The sequence below is a fragment of the Oryctolagus cuniculus genome, chromosome 11, assembly GCF_964237555.1.
Source record: "Oryctolagus cuniculus chromosome 11, mOryCun1.1, whole genome shotgun sequence".
Lineage (NCBI taxonomy): Eukaryota > Metazoa > Chordata > Mammalia > Lagomorpha > Leporidae > Oryctolagus > Oryctolagus cuniculus.
Genome location: NC_091442.1, coordinates 117,188,281 through 117,206,611, shown reverse-complemented (window position 1 = coordinate 117,206,611; position 18,331 = coordinate 117,188,281). Strand labels below are relative to the sequence as shown.

General features: G+C 44.4%; 1 protein-coding gene across 2 annotated transcripts in view; it reads right to left on the bottom strand.

The window, feature by feature from the left end:
- The window catches only part of EP300 (E1A binding protein p300), an 88,651-nt gene that overhangs the window by 43,165 nt on the left and 27,155 nt on the right, over positions 1–18,331 (bottom strand). Inside the window, exons 2-6 of one of the 2 annotated variants that reach the window (XM_002721395.5) lie at positions 13,976–14,613; positions 8,285–8,461; positions 5,314–5,575; positions 4,064–4,177; positions 2,663–2,908 (exon numbers count right to left, since the gene is read on the bottom strand). In XM_002721395.5, coding sequence (XP_002721441.1) covers positions 2,663–2,908; positions 4,064–4,177; positions 5,314–5,575; positions 8,285–8,461; positions 13,976–14,613 — 1,437 coding nt within the window. The remainder of the gene's footprint in view (positions 1–2,662; positions 2,909–4,063; positions 4,178–5,313; positions 5,576–8,284; positions 8,462–13,975; positions 14,614–18,331) is intronic. The other variant, XM_017350932.3, reaches the window with a different exon arrangement.

Sequence of the window (18,331 nt, the reverse complement as noted above, 5' to 3'; positions counted from 1 at the left end):
TACTATAACATTTTAAAAAATTTTGGCACGGAGCTGGATTGGAAATGGAGCAGCCAGGACTTGAACCAGCTCCCATATGGGATGCCAGTACCACAAGCAGATGCTTCACCTACTCACTACAGAGTTGGCCCCATTTTAAAGTTTTTATTTTAAAGATTCATTTATTTATTTGAAATGCAGAGAGGAGAGAGGCAGGCTGTTAGACGGATATGTGTATCTCTTCCATTCACTCCCCAAATGGCAGCAACAGACAGGACCAGGCCAAAGCCAGAAGCCAGGAGCTCTCTATCGGTCTCCAACATGTGTGTCAGGGGCTGACGCACTCGGGCTATCTTACCCTGATTTCCCAGGCGCATCAGCAGGAAGCTGCATTGGAAGTTGCACAGCCAAGACTAGAAGCAGCACTTGGATGTGGGATGCCAGAGTCTTAGCAAGTGGCAGCTTATCCTGATTTACAACAATTCCACCATCCACTCCCATACAAGTTCTATTTTTTCATTTGAAAGGCAGCATTCTAGAGAGAGGGGTAGAAGGGAAAGAGAGAGACAGCGAGAAGGAGGGAGAAATCTTTGATTCCTCAATAGCCCCAAGCAGCTCAGGATAGGCCAGGTCAACAGAATTCAGGAATTATATGTGGGTGCCCCATGGTCCCCCATGAGTAGGAGGGATACAAGTACTTGGGCCATTATCAGCTGGACTGGAGACTGAAGCAGGGGTCAATAAAGGGTGTAGGCATCCCAAGCAGTGGCTTAGCCTGCTGCATAAGGTAAGCTCTGACATCTATTTTTTTTTTTTTTTAATTTGAGTTACAGACAAAGACAGGGAGAGAGAGAGAGAAAGGCCTTCCATCGGCTGCTTCACTCCCAGATGACTGCAACAGCTGCAGCTGAGCCAATCCGAATCCAGGAGCTTCTTCTGGATCTCTCACGTGGGAGCAGGGGCCCAAGCACTTGGACCATCCTCTACTGCTTTCCCAGGCCATAGCAGAGATATGGATCTGAAGAGGAGCAGCAGGGAGAAGAAATGGTACCATATGAGATTCCAGCACTGCAGGTGGAGGCTTAATCCATTACACCACAGCACTGGTCCCCTCTGGCATCTATTTTAATAAATGTCTCAGAGGCTGGTGCTGTGTCGTAGTGAGTAAAGCCACCACCTGCAGCGCCGATAAGCCATATTAGTTCTGATTCAGCTCTATGCTATGGTTGGGAAAGCAGTAGAAGACAGCCCAGATGCTTGGACCCCTGCACCCACATGGGAGACCCGGAAGAAGCTGGTGGTTCCTGGCTTCGGATTGGTCCAGCTCCAGCCACTGCAGCCATTTGGGGAGTGAACCAGTGGATGGAAGACTTCTCTTTCTCTGCTTCTGCCTCTCTATAACTCTGCCTTTCAAATAAATAGATAAATCTTTTTTTTAAAAAATAAAGTGCATAAGATGTTTAACTGCTTGGTAGCAAAGGGATGGTTATAAAGCAAAATTTTCATCACACACAAGCAGAGAAATGAACAGACCCAAAATTAGGATGCTAGAATCCTTCTCATCCTCTTTTGCTCTTATTCCTATCTTAAGAAGAGGTTAGGCATTCAAGAAATATGAGTTGTTGAAAGGGTACACTGGAGGCCGGCGCTGTGGCACAGCAGGTAAAGCTGCAGCCTGCAGGGCTGGCATCCCATATGGGAACCAGTTTGAGTCCCGGCTGCTCCACTTCCAATCCAGCTCGCTCGCTCGCTCGCTCTCTCTCTGCCTCTCCTTCTCTGTGTAACTCTTTCAAATAAATTAAAAAAAAAAAGGTACACTATTCCTCCTGATCAATCATCTCCATTAACAGTAATTTCTCTGCATGTTACAAACCTCAAACCCTGACACAAATATTTCTGTTTTGATGTTTAAAACACAAGTAGGGCCAGCATTCTGGTGTACCAATTGAGCCACTGTTTGTATAGCTTACAGTTTGAGTTGGGGCTCCTCAAATTCTGTTCCAGCTCTCTGCTTATGAGCCTGGGAAAACAGTGGAGGATGGCATGAGTGTCTGGGAGATCCAGAGCTTTGGGAACCTGGATTTGTCTTAGGCTAGTCCCAGCCGTTGTAGCCAGTTGTAGAATGAACCAGTGGATGGAAGAGTGATCTCTCACTCTGACTTCTGAATAAAGTAAATTATTAGGAAAAAAAAAAAAAAAAAAAAAAAAAAACACCCTAGAAATCCTAATGTCCAACTGTAAAAGACTGTTTAATGAAATAGTATACGAAGATGCTTCCAAAAGTTCATGGTCCAAAGTATTTTCGAAAACCATGCATAGTTTTTCATGTTATTTTCCATAAACTTTTTGAAGACTCCTTGTACATTCAAAAGGATATACTGTGTATTAAATATCAAAGTATCTACATAGTGTTAAAGATATGAAATCATGGGATCCCATTTCTGCACATGTAAACACATATATGCAAAAAAGAGATCAAGAAAAATATACACTAATGGCAGTTATTATCTGGTAGATAAACTTTTAAGGGTTCTTCTGAGTTATAATCCAAAAATTTTGGAAAATTATCATGTAGCAAAAGAAAAAATAGAGAAAAAGGTAAAATAAGGACTTAGTCCTGCATTTACAGATGTCATTCACACACACACCTGACATCACATCCATTACCAGGACACAAACTTACTCATGTTGCCCATAGGCCGCATGCCTTGGGGAGACTGCCCAGACTGCTGATTCTGTTGGCTCTTCGCTTGCACTTGGGGTTGGGTCGGCATCTGATTTACTTGGTAGGGTAGTCCAAGAGCTGCATAGGCTCTTTCTATAGAACTGGGATCAATCTGACTGACCGTGCTTAGGCTGGGGGTAGACTGCTGACCCACCCCTAGAGAGCTAGGGTTTCCTAATCCAACAGGTGCGCCAGTCAAAATTGCTAGAGAAGACAAAAGATAGGGATTAAAGTTGGTAAGAGAGAGAGACTAACATGTTTGATTAAATTTGGAAAAAAAAAAAAAAAGAAAAAAGAAAAACAAAATTGTTGTTTGGTTATAAAACATCACAGTGCATGTATCTTGTCTCCCACTAGTTTCTTAAAAATTTTAGTAGATATAGAACTGCTTGATCAAAGGGGATTTTTAGTGTAAAAACAACATACGGCTTCTCACAGCCACCTGTGTATGCATATCTTACAGTCACACAAATGCCACCAAATAGCATCATTTCTGCAAATATGATAGGAGAGAAATGGTCCCTTTATTTATTATTTCAACAGTGAAATTCACGGGGTTTTCCCTCTCAAGTGAATTTCCTATTCCTTTTATTATTTTTAGAAGATTGATTTATTTGAAAGGCAGAGTTATAGAAAGAGAGGGAAACACACAGAGGGAGAGAGAGAGATCTTCCATCTACTGACTCACTCCCCAAATGGTTGTAATGGCCAGGTCTGGGCCAGGTCAAAACCAGGAGTCCTCAACTCTGTGTTCAGGCCTCCCACATGAGTGGCAGAGGCTTCCACTGCTTTCCTAGGTATATTAGCAGGGAACCAGACTGCAGGTGCAGCAGCTAGGACTCAAAATGGCACTCACATGGGATGCTGGCATTGCATGAGGCTGCTTAATTCACTAGGCCATAACACCAGGCCTCCCTATTTCTATTCACATGGTATTACTTATGACTTTTCTCTAAGTGCTTCTTTAAAATTATAAAAATCAGTCTCAATTCTCTATTTAAATAATTTCAAACTATCTTGAGTATTTAGATCACAGGTACCAAACAGCAACTTGTTTAGTGCCAGAACAATAATGTTTCCTCGTACTTGAAATGTAACATCAGCTATTTTTTTTTTTAAATAAAGAATGAATTTGAAAGTTCCTGAGTCTTATTTTAGCTATTAAAGCAGTTCAATCTATTCATTAATATGAGGTTAATGGGAAGCAGAAAAACCAAAATAAACATTCCGTCAACTCAGTACATTTCATTTTCATTTAAAATAGCACCAGGTAATCACAAGTATTTCACATCATCAAGAAGTACTCTATCTACATCCAGAGTCATTTGGTATAAACCTTCAAAAGATTTTATGACTTACACTGTTGATTTCTCTTATCCCCAGCATTTTTGAGAGGAAGACACACAGGACAATCATGCCTTGTACAATTCTTCCAGTGTGAAATGATTTGTCGAGAAGATGCACAGTGTGCCACTAATGAAAAAAAAAAATTTTCCATGAACAGGTTATATACTCACATTAATAGCTAACTTACTGATTATTTAACAGATTTTACAAATGTTACTCATGTCACCTTCCTAACATCCTTAACAGGTAGCTCTAATTCATACTCTCATTTTAAAATTAACAGGTAGAAAATCGTCAAGCCATTTGCAGAAACTCAGTCTGCCTTTATAACCATTTCCCCCCAACATGCTATTTGACCCATATGCTGCTGAGTGAACAAATTCTAACCAAAGTTACGACAGACATAGACAGGCCTATGAAAGGATTTTAATGATTCCATACACAAACTGGGTATTAAACTGGGTAAAGTTAAATTAAATGATCTCCCTACATGACAATCAAATAATCATATATAAAAGATGCGATGTTGGGGCAAATCAAATTCAATGAAGATCACCACAAAGGGGGAAGACCTTTAACCCTTCCTCTGCTACCATATACCTATATATTCATTCCTAAAAGGATACTGAATTTTTATTATTTCCTAATACACAGTTAAGACAGACATGACCAGTAAAGACATCAGAGTAACTATATGTTTACTGTATGCTTCTCTATAATTCCCAAAAGTTGTATGCAGCTTAGATGTCCTTTACTAGGTGAATGATAAACTATGGTACATCCAGAAAATGGAATTTTTAAAAGCTTGAGTTATAAATGATACACGAAGTATTATACACATTTAATGTACACTTTGAGAGGCAGAGTGGAGAGAAAGGTCTTCCTTTTTCCGCTGGCTCACCCCCTAATTGGCTGCTATGGCCAGTGCACTGTGCCGATCCGAAGCCAGGAGCCAGGTGCTTCCTCCTGGTCTCCCATGCGAGTGCAGGGCCCAAGCACTTGGGCCATCCTCCACTGCACTCCCGGGCCACAGCAGAGAGCCGGACTGGAAGAGGAACAACTGAGACAGAACTGCCTCCCCGACCGGGCCTAGAACCCAGGATGCCAGCGCCACAGGTGGAGGATTAGCCAAGTGAGCCACGGCACCAGCCTTAATGTACACATTTTGATGAGTTTAAATTACATATGTGTATGTTTGTAATATCATAACCACAACCAAGGTATTAGACCTATCCATCCCTACATCCCGTGGACCCACTCACCTTGGCAGGACTTGCCTGACTGGCAGTGCGTCATGTGGTTTAGGACATTCTTCATGGTGCGACAGTGGGGAAGGTTGCACTGCCTCACTTCTCCATTAGCCTGCTCCCGGCGCTGGCACTTGTGTGCGTGTAAAAGGAGAACAAGCTGCTGCTGAATGAGCTTGCGTTTTTCGGGGTCAGCTGTGTGTGCTCCAGAACCCATTCCTTGGGCAACTGGAGTCACCAGGCCCGGTTGCTGGACCTGCGGGGCAGGCTGTTGGCCCTAAGGGTTAGAATGATAAAGACACTTAATGTTATGTGTAATGTACTAACTCTTAATAAACAAAGACCTAGATATTTAAAATTAAAATCTCTCTTGCTGATTTACAGTATGCTACATTTTCAAATATAAATAAATGATAGCTCCTACCATCAATAAACTCAATTTAGTAAAAAAATAAAAAGCGTCACCATGTAATTAATTACATGCACAACAAACTGAACGAAACCAAAGAGAAGGGCATGGTAAATTCCAGTGGGAGAGGGCAAAGCAAGGAGGTGGTAGCATGATTAGCAAGTCCTTGCCAGGTTTTTCAAGAGCAACAGTGGCAGTGTTACTTTCACAGCTTAGGATGCCCATATTCCATGAGAATGCCTGGCTACTCTGCTTTCTTTTTTAAAGATTTATTCATTCATATGGAAGTCAGAGCTACACAGAGAAGGAAGGGGTGGGGAGAGAAAGAGAAAGAGAAGGGTCCTCCATCCACTGGCCCATTCCCCAATTGGCCACAACCGCTAGAGCTGCGCTGATCCGGAGCCAGGAGCCCCCTGGTCTCCCATGTGGGAGCAGGGGCCAACCTCCATTGTCCTCTCAGGCCACAGCAGAGAGCTGGATTGAAAGTGGAGCAGCCGAAACTCGAACTGGCACCTATATGGGATGCTGGCACTACAGGCAGTGGCTCTACCCGCTACACTGCAACGCCAGCCACTACTCTGCTTTCAATCCAGCTTCCTGCTAATGTGTATTCTACGAGGCAGCAGATGGTAACTTAAGAACCTGAGTCCCTGCCACCCATAAGCAAGACAAGGACTGAGTTATCGGCTTCTGGTTTCCTTATGGCATTTGAGGGGTGAGTAGGTGGATGGAAGACCTCTGTCTCTGTTTCTTTTTCCCACGCTTTCCCCTCCTCCCTCTGCCTTTTGAATAAAATGAAAAAAAATTTTTAAAAGGGATTTACTTATTTCAAAGAGTTACAGAGAGGGAAGGAAGGACAGATCCTCCCATCTGCTGGTTCCCTCTTCATATGGCTTCAATGGCCAGGGCTGGGCCAGGCCGAAGCTGGAACAAAGGAACCAGGAGCCTCATCCGGGTCTCCTTTGTGGGTGGTAGGGGCCCAGGCACCCAAGCCATCTGCTGCTGCTTTTCCCAAACCATCAGCAGGGAGACAGTGTGGAAACAGAGCAGCCAGGAATAGAACTGGTACTCAAATGGAATGCTGGCCCTGATTTTTATTTTGCTTTTTAATTTATTTGAAAGTCAGAATTAGAGAGAGATCTTCCATCTGCTGGTTCACTCCCCAGATGGCCACAGGTGCCTGGGGCTGAGCCAGTCTAAACCAGGAGCATCAGCCAGGTCTCCCATGTGAGTGGCAGGGACCCAATCACTTCAGCCATCCTCCACTGCTTTTCCCAGGCCATCAGCAAGGACCTGGGCCAGAAGTAGAACAGCCAGGAATCAAACTGGGCCCATAAGGGATGCCAGTGTCACATGCAGAAGCTTTACCCAAAACATCACAACACTGGTCTAGTTCTCTTTTAAAGTTGGCACTGTGGCTCACTAGGCTAATCTTCCGCCTGCAGCGCTGGCACCCTGGGTTCTACTCCTGGTTGGGGCACCGGTTCTGTCCTGGTTGCTCCTCTTCCAGTCCAGCTCTCTGCTGTGGCCTGGGCAGGCAGTGGAGGATGGCCCAAGTGCTTGGGCCCTGTACCCGCATGGGAGACCAGGAGGAAGCACCTGGCTCCTGGCTTCGTATCGGCACAGTGCACCGGCCGTAGTGGCCATTTGGGGGTTGAACCAATGGAAGGAAGACCTTTCTCTGTCTCTCTCTGTCTTAACTCTGCTTGTAAAAAAAAAAAAAAAAAAAAAAAAGAAGGAAGGAAGGCAGGCAGAAAGGAATTTTAAAAAAGATCAACGTGAAGCTTGTTGGTAGACCAGGGGTGTTTTGGGTGGGTAGAAAATTAACTTTTTGTAAACTCTCGAAGAAATTTAGTTTTCAATTTCTGAAGACATAAATACTATGGCTTTATTAATCTTTACATCTCTAGCACATAGCGGATTATCTGAAATAAAGGCATTCAGTGAACATGTAACACAAAGCAAAAAACAAAACATCTGAAACAGAAATAAAATTACTTATAGAGCAATTTTTTTTAAAAAAAGGAAATTACTCAATAAATTTACAACAAGAAATGGAGCTATTTTAGAAAAATATCAATGTTAGAAGCTTCTGAAAAATTTTCCAAAAACCACTGCTTGTAAGTATAATTTTATGGGTCAACTTAAAAAATACAGAAAAATAATAGTATATAACTTTTGAGACAGTAGTTAGCTTTGTGTAGTATTTACCAAATAAAATCAGTAAGTATGGTCCCTAAGAATTGGAACCCTGTGTGCCAGTGTCCTTCTCCCAAAGAGAAAGTTTCCACTGTCCTATCCTTCAGAAATGTTCACCAGCCAAAGGTACTCAATGATAGAACCCTGTAACTTCATGATGGCAGCACACGTGGCTCCTGTTTGGATAAGCATTCTTGCTGATCATGACACACAAGAACAAAATACCATATAAAATGAATTAAACCACAGGTTCACAGGGGTCATCTACTAAACTGGGTTCCTCATGTGTAAAAATCCTAGTATGCATAGAAGGTGCAAAAGTAACACAATTCATTTGTTAAAATGCCAGTTTGAGACAAGTTTGTAATTAGCACTCACCATGTTGGGCATTCCTCCACCGGGAACACCCTTTTTATCCATTGCAAACGGAGATAAACTATTTGGTAGTACAGTCTTTGTCTGAATCTGGAGACCAAGGCCACTGGCTCCAATCTGCTGTCCAGAACTCTGAGTATATGGGGAACCATAAGGGTTGGGGTTGCTCATCATTCCCATCTAAGAGCAAGAAACAGAGAAAAATTTTATTCCTCAGATTAGAGCATTATTCTCTTCCTTGTCCTGTTCCCTAATTATAAAGAAAATTTTAAAAGAAATCCTCTGCTTGCATCAGAAAACATATAGTATGATTGTATCTACTAAACAAGGTTTGTCATTCCAGTCCATCAGAGTAACACACATGATATTTATGGGCTTTCATTCAATGTATAAACCATGACTAATTCAATTCAGTACAATACCAACCATTTAATCCTAGACATTTTATAGTTTGACATGTCAAAGCATTTTAATGTGTATTTCAGCATTTTCTTTATGTAAAAGGTAGAAAATTGGTGGCTTATGGGATTTGTCCTTTAAAAAAATACATTTATTTGAAAGGAGGGGAGAGACAGACAGAGACGGAAAGATCAATCGCTCAGTGAGGTTCCATCTTCTGGTTAGCTCCCCAGATTGCCCCAACAGTCTGGTCTGGGCCACGCCAATGACAGGAGCCAAGAATCTCAACCAGGTTTCCCACATAGGTGGCAAGGAGGGGCCCAAGTCCTTGGGCCATCATCTGCTGTCTTCCCAGGTGGATTAGCAGGAAAACTGGAATGAAAGCCAATCAGCCAGGACTTGAACTGACACTCTGATACAGGATGACAGCATTGCAAGAGGTGGCTTAACCTGTAGTGCCACAACATTGGCTCCTAATTTAGGAACAATGGCAGTATTTATAAAACTTTTTTTTTTTTTTAAAGATTTATTTATTGATTTCAGTCAGAGTTACACAGAGAGGAGAGGCAGAGAGAGAGAGAGAAGTCTTCCATCCACTGGTTCACTTCCCAGTTGGCTGCAATAGCCAAAATCATGCTGATCAGGAGCCAGGAGCTTCTTCTGGGTCTCCCATGTGGGTACAGGGGCCCAAGTACTTGGGCCATCTTCTACTGTTTCCCAGGCCATAGCAGGGAGCTGGAATGGAAATGGAGCAGCCGGGACATGAACTGGCACCCATATGGGATACTGATACTGCAGGCGGTGGCCTCACCCACTATGCCACAGCACCGGCCCCTATAAAACCTTTTGATTCTAAATTTAGGTAGGCTATGCAAAAAACTCTGGACTCTTTACCATTCTTTTCTATTTTAAACCTAGCAGTTCTATTTCTTAAGTCTTCTGCTTAGTCCTTAAAGTAATTTGACTTTGGAGCCAGCACCATAGTACAGTGGGTGAAGCTGTCTCGTATGATGCCAGCATTGGTGCTAGCTGGTGTCCCAGCTGCTCCACTTCTGATCCAGCTCCCCGCTGAAAGCCTGGAAATGCAGCAGAGGATGGCCTGAGTGTTTGGGTCCCTGCCATCCATGTGGGAAACCCAGATTAAACTCCTGGCTTTGGACTGGTCCAGTACTGGCTGTTATGGGGAGTAAACCAGTAGATCAAAGGTCTTCGTGACTCTCCCACTCTCAAAATAAATAAATAAATCGTTAAAAAAAAAAAAAAAAAAAAACGAACAAAATGGGGCTGGCACTGTGGCGTAGTGGGTGAAGCCGGCGCCTGCAGTGCCGGTATGGCCTAAGAAACCAGTGGAAGATGGCCCAAGTCCTTGGGCCCCTGCACCTGCATCGATCGGGAACCCGGAGGAAGCTCCTGGCTTCGGATTGGCGCAGCTCCGGCCATTGAGGCCAATTGGGGAGTGAACCAGTAGATGGAATTCTTCTCTATTTAACTCTCAGTTTCAAGTAAAATAAATCTTTTTTAAAAAGGTAATTTGATTTTGTAACCCCTATGTACTTAAAAAACTAGCTTCTCTTCTAAATTTATGTTAACTTCACTTGGAGCCATCATAATCACTCTCCCTCTCTCTCAATTTCTCCTCCTGCCACTGTCACTGTCAAAGTTCAATCTCTTTATCACTGCTTGCATACACTGTATGCAACAGTTATGCCTGCCTCCTGTATTCAACTCTCTAGTAATAAAGAAACAAACTAAGGTAAACACCAAGAGCTTCATGAGGCCCGACTGCTTCTCCACAATATTATACTAATTCTTGTACATTCTTGTAAATGTAAAAATATCCTGCTTCTTGGGTACAACTTTTGCTGTAAGCTTTCCCTGTCTGCAACTGAGCAGATGCACACTTCCTTTCCTACTCTACTTCCTGATGCTAACCTGTAAAGGAAACAAACGGCAGTCACTTCAATGTCGTTGTTGTTCATTTAGTTACAGTCACAACTAAGAACAACCTGTGAATTCTACGCATCCTTGAAATGCCAAATGTTACTTACTACTACTGTGAAGCACTGTCTCTTCTAGACAGCTCTTTCACAAGTGAACATGTCTATATCAGTAACACATTTGTGAAAATGTATGCCTCTCCAAGAGGCAAACCATGTGCAAAAGGGGCAGAATCTCAATTCATTTATCATTGTAGTCCCATGATCTTGACCTCTTAAATGTCATCATAGCTCTTTTAATTAGGAAAACAGAAACTATAAAAGCCATAAATTGTATGAGCCCCCTGTAAATAAAATTCATTTCTTTAAATCATATGCAGTCTGTATAGTCTGTACATCTATATGAATGTGACAGCTTCGTCAATTCAAAAGTTTGTCTGTGGTAGAAAGGAAAAGAAGTTAAAAGAATTTTTTCAGTTAGAGACTAGGAAGTAACCTGCTTAATGCACTAATGATAGGGTAATGAGAATAAAGAAAGTAGCATGGTTTGGATGAAGGCATACAAGAATGAGACAGCTTGAATGGGTAGCATCCAGGCCAAAAAATTTCTCAGAAAGTTGAAATTTTCTAAGGAAATCTGACCAGTACGACTGTAGGGACAGGGGCCAGTGCTGTGGGGTAGTGGGTTAAAGCACCTGTGGTGCTGGCAAATCAACAGATGTTCCATTTCTGATCCAGCTCCCTGCTAATGCATCTGGGAAGGCAAAGTAAGATGGCCCAAGTCCTTGAGTCCCTGCACTCAAGTGGGAGACCGGGAAGAAGCTCCGGGTTCCTGGCTTGGGATCAACCCAGTTCTGGCCATGGTGGCCCTTTGGGGAGTGAACCAGCAGGTAGAAGATCTGTCTCATACCAGCCCCAGTAATTCAGCCTTTCAAGTAAATAAATAAATCTTTTAAAAAATAAAATCCTGGGGCCGGCGCCGTGGCTCACTTGGTTAATCCTCCGCCTGCGGTGCTGGTACCCCATGTGGGTGCCGGTTCTAGTCCCGGTTGCTCCTCTTCCAGTCCAGCTCTCTGCTGTGGCTGGGAGGGCAGTGGAGGATGGCCCAAGTGTTTGGGCCCCTGCACCAGTGTGGGAGACCAGGAGGAAGCACCTGGCTCCTGGCTTCGGATCAGTGTAGTTGGGACCATAGCGGCCATTTGGGGGTTGAACCAATGGAAGGAAGACCTTTCTCTCTGTCTCTCTATCTGTCAAAGAAAAAAGGAAAAAAAGAAAAAGCCGGCGCCACGGCTCACTAGGCTAATCCTCTGCCTTGCGGTGCCGGCACCCTGGGTTCTAGTCTCGGTCGGGGCGCTGGATTCTGTCCCGGTTGCCCCTCTTCCAGGCCAGCTCTCTGCTGTGGCCAGGGAGTGCAGTGGAGGATGGCCCAGGTGCTTGGGCCCTGCACCCCATGGGAGACCAGGAAAAGCACCTGGCTCCTGGCTCCTGCCATCGGATCAGCGCGGTGCGCCGGCCGCAGCGCGCCAGCCACGGCGGCCATTGGAGGGTGAACCAACGGCAAAGGAAGACCTTTCTCTCTGTCTCTCTCTCTCACTGTCCACTCTGCCTGTCAAAAAAGAAAAAGAAAAAAAAAATCCTGCCATCTGTGCACTGCCTTGATGTCCTTTATAATGTTTTTATTCAAACACATCCCAACACAATCTGGTACTTCATGACTACATAGACACTGCCTGCTTGCCTACAGCAACTTAACTTCAACCAGGTACCAACACTGCTTGTTCCCTCAACCACAAGGCATTACCTAGAAAACTCCAAGCTCATTCTACAGCAGACTACATGGTGGTCTCAAATACATGGTAGTGTCTGCTGGGCAGCTGGTGGTAATTTAGTCCTGACATTTAAGTCACTCTTCCAACAAGGATGCTCTGGTTCTTGTTTTTCTATTTCCCTCAGTTTTGCTGCCAGAGTTATAAAAAAAAAAAAATACAACCTTCTATCTCCTGAACCTTTTCTCTACTCCCACACCAAACATACATAGGAAGAAAATTTACTGTATTCCATTTCTTCTACAACATGGGCAGTGACTAGTTCCTTTCTTTTTCCATAGCTAATATACTCCCAGTGTCGCCTGACCCAGCACCATGTAGACACCAGCTAAAGTGAAAGGCAGAGACTGGTGATGTGGGTTTAGCTACTGCCTACGAAGCTAGGTGCTGGTTTGAGACCTGGCTGCTCTACTCTTGATCCAGCTTCCTGTTGACATGCCTGGGCAGGCAGTGGAAGATGGCCTAAATGCTTGGGCTTCTACACACACGTGGGAGACCTGGATGAAGCTCCTGGCTTCGGATCAGCCGAGCCCTGGGTCATCTGGGAAGTGAAGCAGTGGATCTCTCTCTCTGTTACTACTCTGCCTTTCAAATAAATTAAAAAAAAATTTTTTTTTAAAGTAAACAAAGTGTCTCAGAATATGGCATTGAAAGCCTGTCTCCCTCCCCTTGGGGACTCTTAGACCCTGTCTTACACACCTCATGGCCCAAAAACTAGTCATTCTTAATGCTTCTTGCTAACCCAAGGCTACCTAAGTTCTTTTTTTTTTTTTTTTTTGACAGGCAGAGTGGACAGTGAGAGAGAGAGACAGAGAGAAAGGTCTTCCTTTGCCGTTGGTTCACCCTCCAATGGCCGCCGCGGCCGGCGCGCTGCGGCCGGCGCACCGCGCTGATCCGATGGCAGGAGCCAGGAGCCAGGTGCTTTTCCTGGTCTCCCATGGGGTGCAGGGCCCAAGCACCTGGGCCATCCTCCACTGCACTCCCTGGCCACAGCAGAGAGCTGGCCTGGAAGAGGGGCAACCGGGACAGAATCCGGCGCCCCGACCGGGACTAGAACCCGGTGTGCCGGCGCCGCTAGGCGGAGGATTAGCCTAGTGAGCCGCGGCGCCGGCCTACCTAAGTTCTTAAACAGACATGCAACAGATCATATCTCTTACTTTAAAACTTTTTATGTTAAACACTCTTTAAACATTACTTGGCAAAGGCCAAGTGAACATCACAAACTGATTGTCAGAGAGCTCCATAACTGACATTAATAATCCTACAAAAAGGGAAGAGCAAAAGCAAAGCAAAGCGAAAAAGCTTCCTGCTTAGGTACGCTCTGGAAGGCAGCAGGTGATGGCTCAAGTACTGGGGTCCCTGCCACTGTCACTGGAAATCTGGAATGAGTTCCTGGACCCCAGCTTTGGTCTTGGCCTGGCCAAAATTTTTAAACCTCTGACAACAGAGTATACCCTTGACATATAACTTACACTGTGTAAGATTAAACATGAACAGTGAGGAATAAGTGGGTAACGGACTCCAACACTCACCTTAAGAGGCTGGGGGCCTCTCAATCCTGTTTGTCCTCCCATTTGAGGAGAGCCCTGCTGCAGTGGCTCTGACAGTAAGTTGCCAGCATTTCCCATGCTTGGGTTTGGGTACTGCATATTCGGTCGCCCTCGGCCTGCTCCAATTGAACCGTTCATGACTTGATTAGGCATCATCCCCTGTCCATTGCCTGCAGCCAACATTCCAGGATTCATGCCAGCATTCATCCCTGTGTTCATTCCCATGGCAGGCTGACTGACTGGACTGTTCATCATGCCTGCTGTGGACTGCGTGGGACCCTGATTTGGTCCACCAGCACCCACTCCCATGTTGGGAGAAGTCAAGCTGGCCTGTGCCATTGGGCTTTTGACCATGCTGTTTATCAAACCTAATCCAGGACTGTTCTGTTGGGCCTGGCTGGCCATGACTTGGCCAGGGCCACCAACCCCCATATTGAGGTTAGGGGAACTACCAGATCGCAGCAATTCTGACAGCTGTTTATGTTTGGAGGCTGCATCTTGTACTATGCCAAGACTTGTCTGAAGCTGACTAATATCACCACCATTGGTCAGTCCCAATTCTGTAGAGTTGATCAATTCATCTGGTAAATCGTGCTCCAGGTCGAACAGTGAACCAAAATCTAAAAGCAAAGAGAAAAGATGTTAAAGTTGAACAGAAGGAAAATCAGAAACTGCTGTACATTGTTTTTAATAAGCATTATAGATATCATTTCCAAACCTTCACTCCACGGAACAGTACCTCTCTATTGTTTTGCAGTTTTTTCATGTTATGCTAAAACATTTTGTAATATAAATGAAAAACAACAACAACAACAGGGTTATTTAGTTATACCAATAGGTTTAAATACATAACAACTGTACCTAAAATAAAACCAAGGGGAAAAAAAAGCTGAAATGTTAGTTAACATGCATTATGTGAGTTCCTGGAAGCTTAAATTGACAGTCCAAAAAAAAAAAAAAAAAAGATAAGCAATTATGTTGTATGAATAAGCAGAATTCCTTAGAAGGTTAAAAGATTTGTCTACATACAAACAACACAGAATGAAAGCAAAAATTTGAAGTTTATAGTCACAAAGAAAGAGCTGATATGAAAGAGCTACCATTTGTAGAATTCTCAGTTTGTGCTTTCTCAAGGACCCATCACAGTGCCCACCACAAAGCAGGTCCTTTGAAACTAAGTGAATTTGCTTTCACAAGACCGGCAGCGACACAATAGTTTTCCTCAACCAAAATCTAGCCAGGGCATAAAGCTATGTTTCCTTCAACACACAAAACATCCCCATCCCACTCCCACCAAAAAAGGGAAGAAATTACAGATTAACACATGATTTCTCAGGGCCAGTGCTGTGGCATAGGGGGGTAAGCTGCCACCTGCAGTGCTGGCAAGTCCTGGCAGCGGCACTTCTGATCCAGCTCCCTGTTAACACACCTGGGACATCAGAAGATGTCCCAAGTACTTGGGTCCCTAAACCCACATGGGAGAGCTGGAAGAAGTTCCTGGCTTCCAATCAGCAAGCTCCAGCCATTGTATCTGGGATGGATGATCTATTTCTCCACCCCCCCCAACTCTGCCTTTCAAATAAATAAATCTTTTGTTTAAATATTTATTTATGAGAGAATTAGAGAGAGAGGATGAGGGAGAGGGAGAGGGAGAGAGAGGTGTCTTCCATCTGCTGGTTCACTCCCCAAATGGCTGAAATGGCCAGAGCTGAGCCTATCCAGAGCCAGGAGCCAGGAGCTTCTTCTGGGTCTCCCATGCGAGGGCAGGGCCCAAGGACTCGGGCCATCCTCTGCTGCTTTCACACATTAGCAGGGAGCTGGAACAGAAGTGAAGCAGCCAGCACTGCAAGTCATGGCTTTACCCACTACACCACAATGCTGGTCCCCAAATAAATCAATCTTAAAAAAGAAGATAGCACATCCCTGGTCTCTCTGCTTGTTGGCAACAGCACCTGTGCCCAAAACATGACAATTAAAAAAAGGCTTCCAGATATCAGCAAATTGTGTCCTGGTGCAAACTGCTTTTTATTGACCTGTTTATGGACAAGGGATCTTCAGAAAGTTCAGAGATATGTAGCATGAAAAACCAAGAAACGAACTTCAAATCTTTCTTCACCAAAATACATCTTTTAATCCAGTACCCACAACCTGTTTTTTGAAGTCCCCTCACATTAACCTATGACATAAAGTTTTTGAGCTTTCTTTCAATTCTCCAGTTTTCACATTAAAAAGGCAGTACTGGGGCTGGTGCTGTGATACAGTAGGTTAATTCTCTGCTGGCAGCGCCGGCATCCCACATGGGTGCAGGTTCTAGTCTCAGCTGCTCCTCTTCATCCAGGTCTCTGCTACAGCCTGGAAAAGCAGCAGAAGATGGCCCAAGTGCTTGGGCCCCTGCACCCATCTGGGAGACCCAGAAGTAGCTCCTGGCTTCAGACTGGCACAGCTCCTGCTGCTGCTGCCATTTGGGGAGTGAAACAGCAGATGGAAGACCTTTCTGTCTCTCACTCTCTCTGCCCTAACTCTACCTCTCAAATAAATAAAGAAATAAGATCTTTATAAGTAAAAAAGTCAGTACTGAGTATTTAATACAGTCACAATCAATAAAAGCTTATCCTATAAAAAACATGCATCCCTTGCCAACAAGCTACTGCTTTAATGATCTACTTGATCCAATTAATCTTGGTATCTAAGTATGGCTTTCTGCCCCTGCTGCTCTATCCTGCCACTGAAATTATCTATCCGCCTCCATCCCTACTCTGCATCTTGTCTCACCATCCCTCACCCAACCCATGCACCCAGACTTGTAACTCTAAGAATATGCCTTATTATTACACCCAACTTCTTGAAAAATGTCCAGCACAGTAAGCATGTGGCCACACCTGAACTGTATTCCCAGATCAACATGGCTTAAAATCTACAGTTCTACAGATTTTGCCACTTCAAAGTAAAAACATGTAGTAAACAACAGATTTGGAATATAAAGAAAAGATTCAAGCACAATGAACCTAAAGCCACTTCTCACATGGTTGTTTGATATACTGACATGTTTCTTTCATTATTTTCTATTTATATAATTTACAAAATTGGAATCAAACTTTCTATGTTTACTGTTCCCTTGATCCAAGCAAGAAAAAAAATATCATCCGCATATTGAACATGGGAATGGAGCTGAATTAAAATAACCTCTCATGTGGCCGGCACTGTGGTGTAGCAAGTAAAGCCACCACCTGCAGTGTTGACACCCATATGGGCGCCAGTTCGAGTACTGGCTGCTCCACTTCCAATCTGGCTCTCTGCTTTGGCCTGGAAAAGCAGCAGAAGATGGACCAAGCGCTTGGGCCCCTGCATCCACGTGGGAGACCCAAAGAAGCCCCTGGCTTCGGATCAGCTCAGCTCCGGCTGTTGCGGCCAACTGGGGGGTAAACGAAAGGATGGAAGACCTTTCTGTCTCTGCCTCTACCTCTCCTTCTTTCTCTGTGTAACTCCAGCTTTCAAATAAATAAATAAATAATCTTTAAAAAATAATCTCTCCTTAGAATTTAGGTACGACTGGCGCTGTGGCAAAGCAGGTAAAGCTACTGCCTGCAGTACCGGCATCCCAGTTCAGAGTCCCGGCTGCTCCACTTCTGATCCAGCTCTCTGCTATGGCCTGGGAAAGAAGTAGAAGATGTCCCAGGTAGGGTCCCTGCACCCACGTGGGAGACCCAGAAAAAGCACCTGGCTCCTGGCTTCGGTTCGGTGCAGCTGTGGCTGTTGCAGCCGACTGGGGAGTGAACCAAAGGATGGAAGACCTTTTTCTGTCTCTCCCTTTCTCTGTAATTCTTTGAGATAAATAAATAAATCTTAAAAACAGAATTTCTGAGTTGGAGTTTGAGCTCCACTTGATTCCAGCTTCCTGCTAATGTGCACTGTGGGAGGCAGTGGTGATGGTTCAAGCAGCTGGGTACCTGCCACCCAAGTGGGAGATCTGTATTGAGCTCTGGGGTCCTGTCTTTGACCTGGCCCAGTCTGGCTGCTGCAAGCATTTAAGGGAATGAAAAAACACACAGACAGATCTTTCTCTGCTTTCCAAATAAAAAATAAATACATGCACTTAAAGTTCTGTAATTCAAAGGCTTGCTCGGGACACTTACGTTCCACGCGGCAGTACCTAGGTCTCAGTCCTGGCTCCACTTCTGATACCGGCACTCTACTAATGAGCATCCTGGGAAGCAGTAGATAGATGATGGCTCACGGAGTTGGGACTCTGCCACCCACTGAGGATACCTGGACTGAATCTGGTGTGTCTTAGCCCTGACTGCTGCAGGCATTTGCAGAATGAACCAGGTCCTCTTTCAA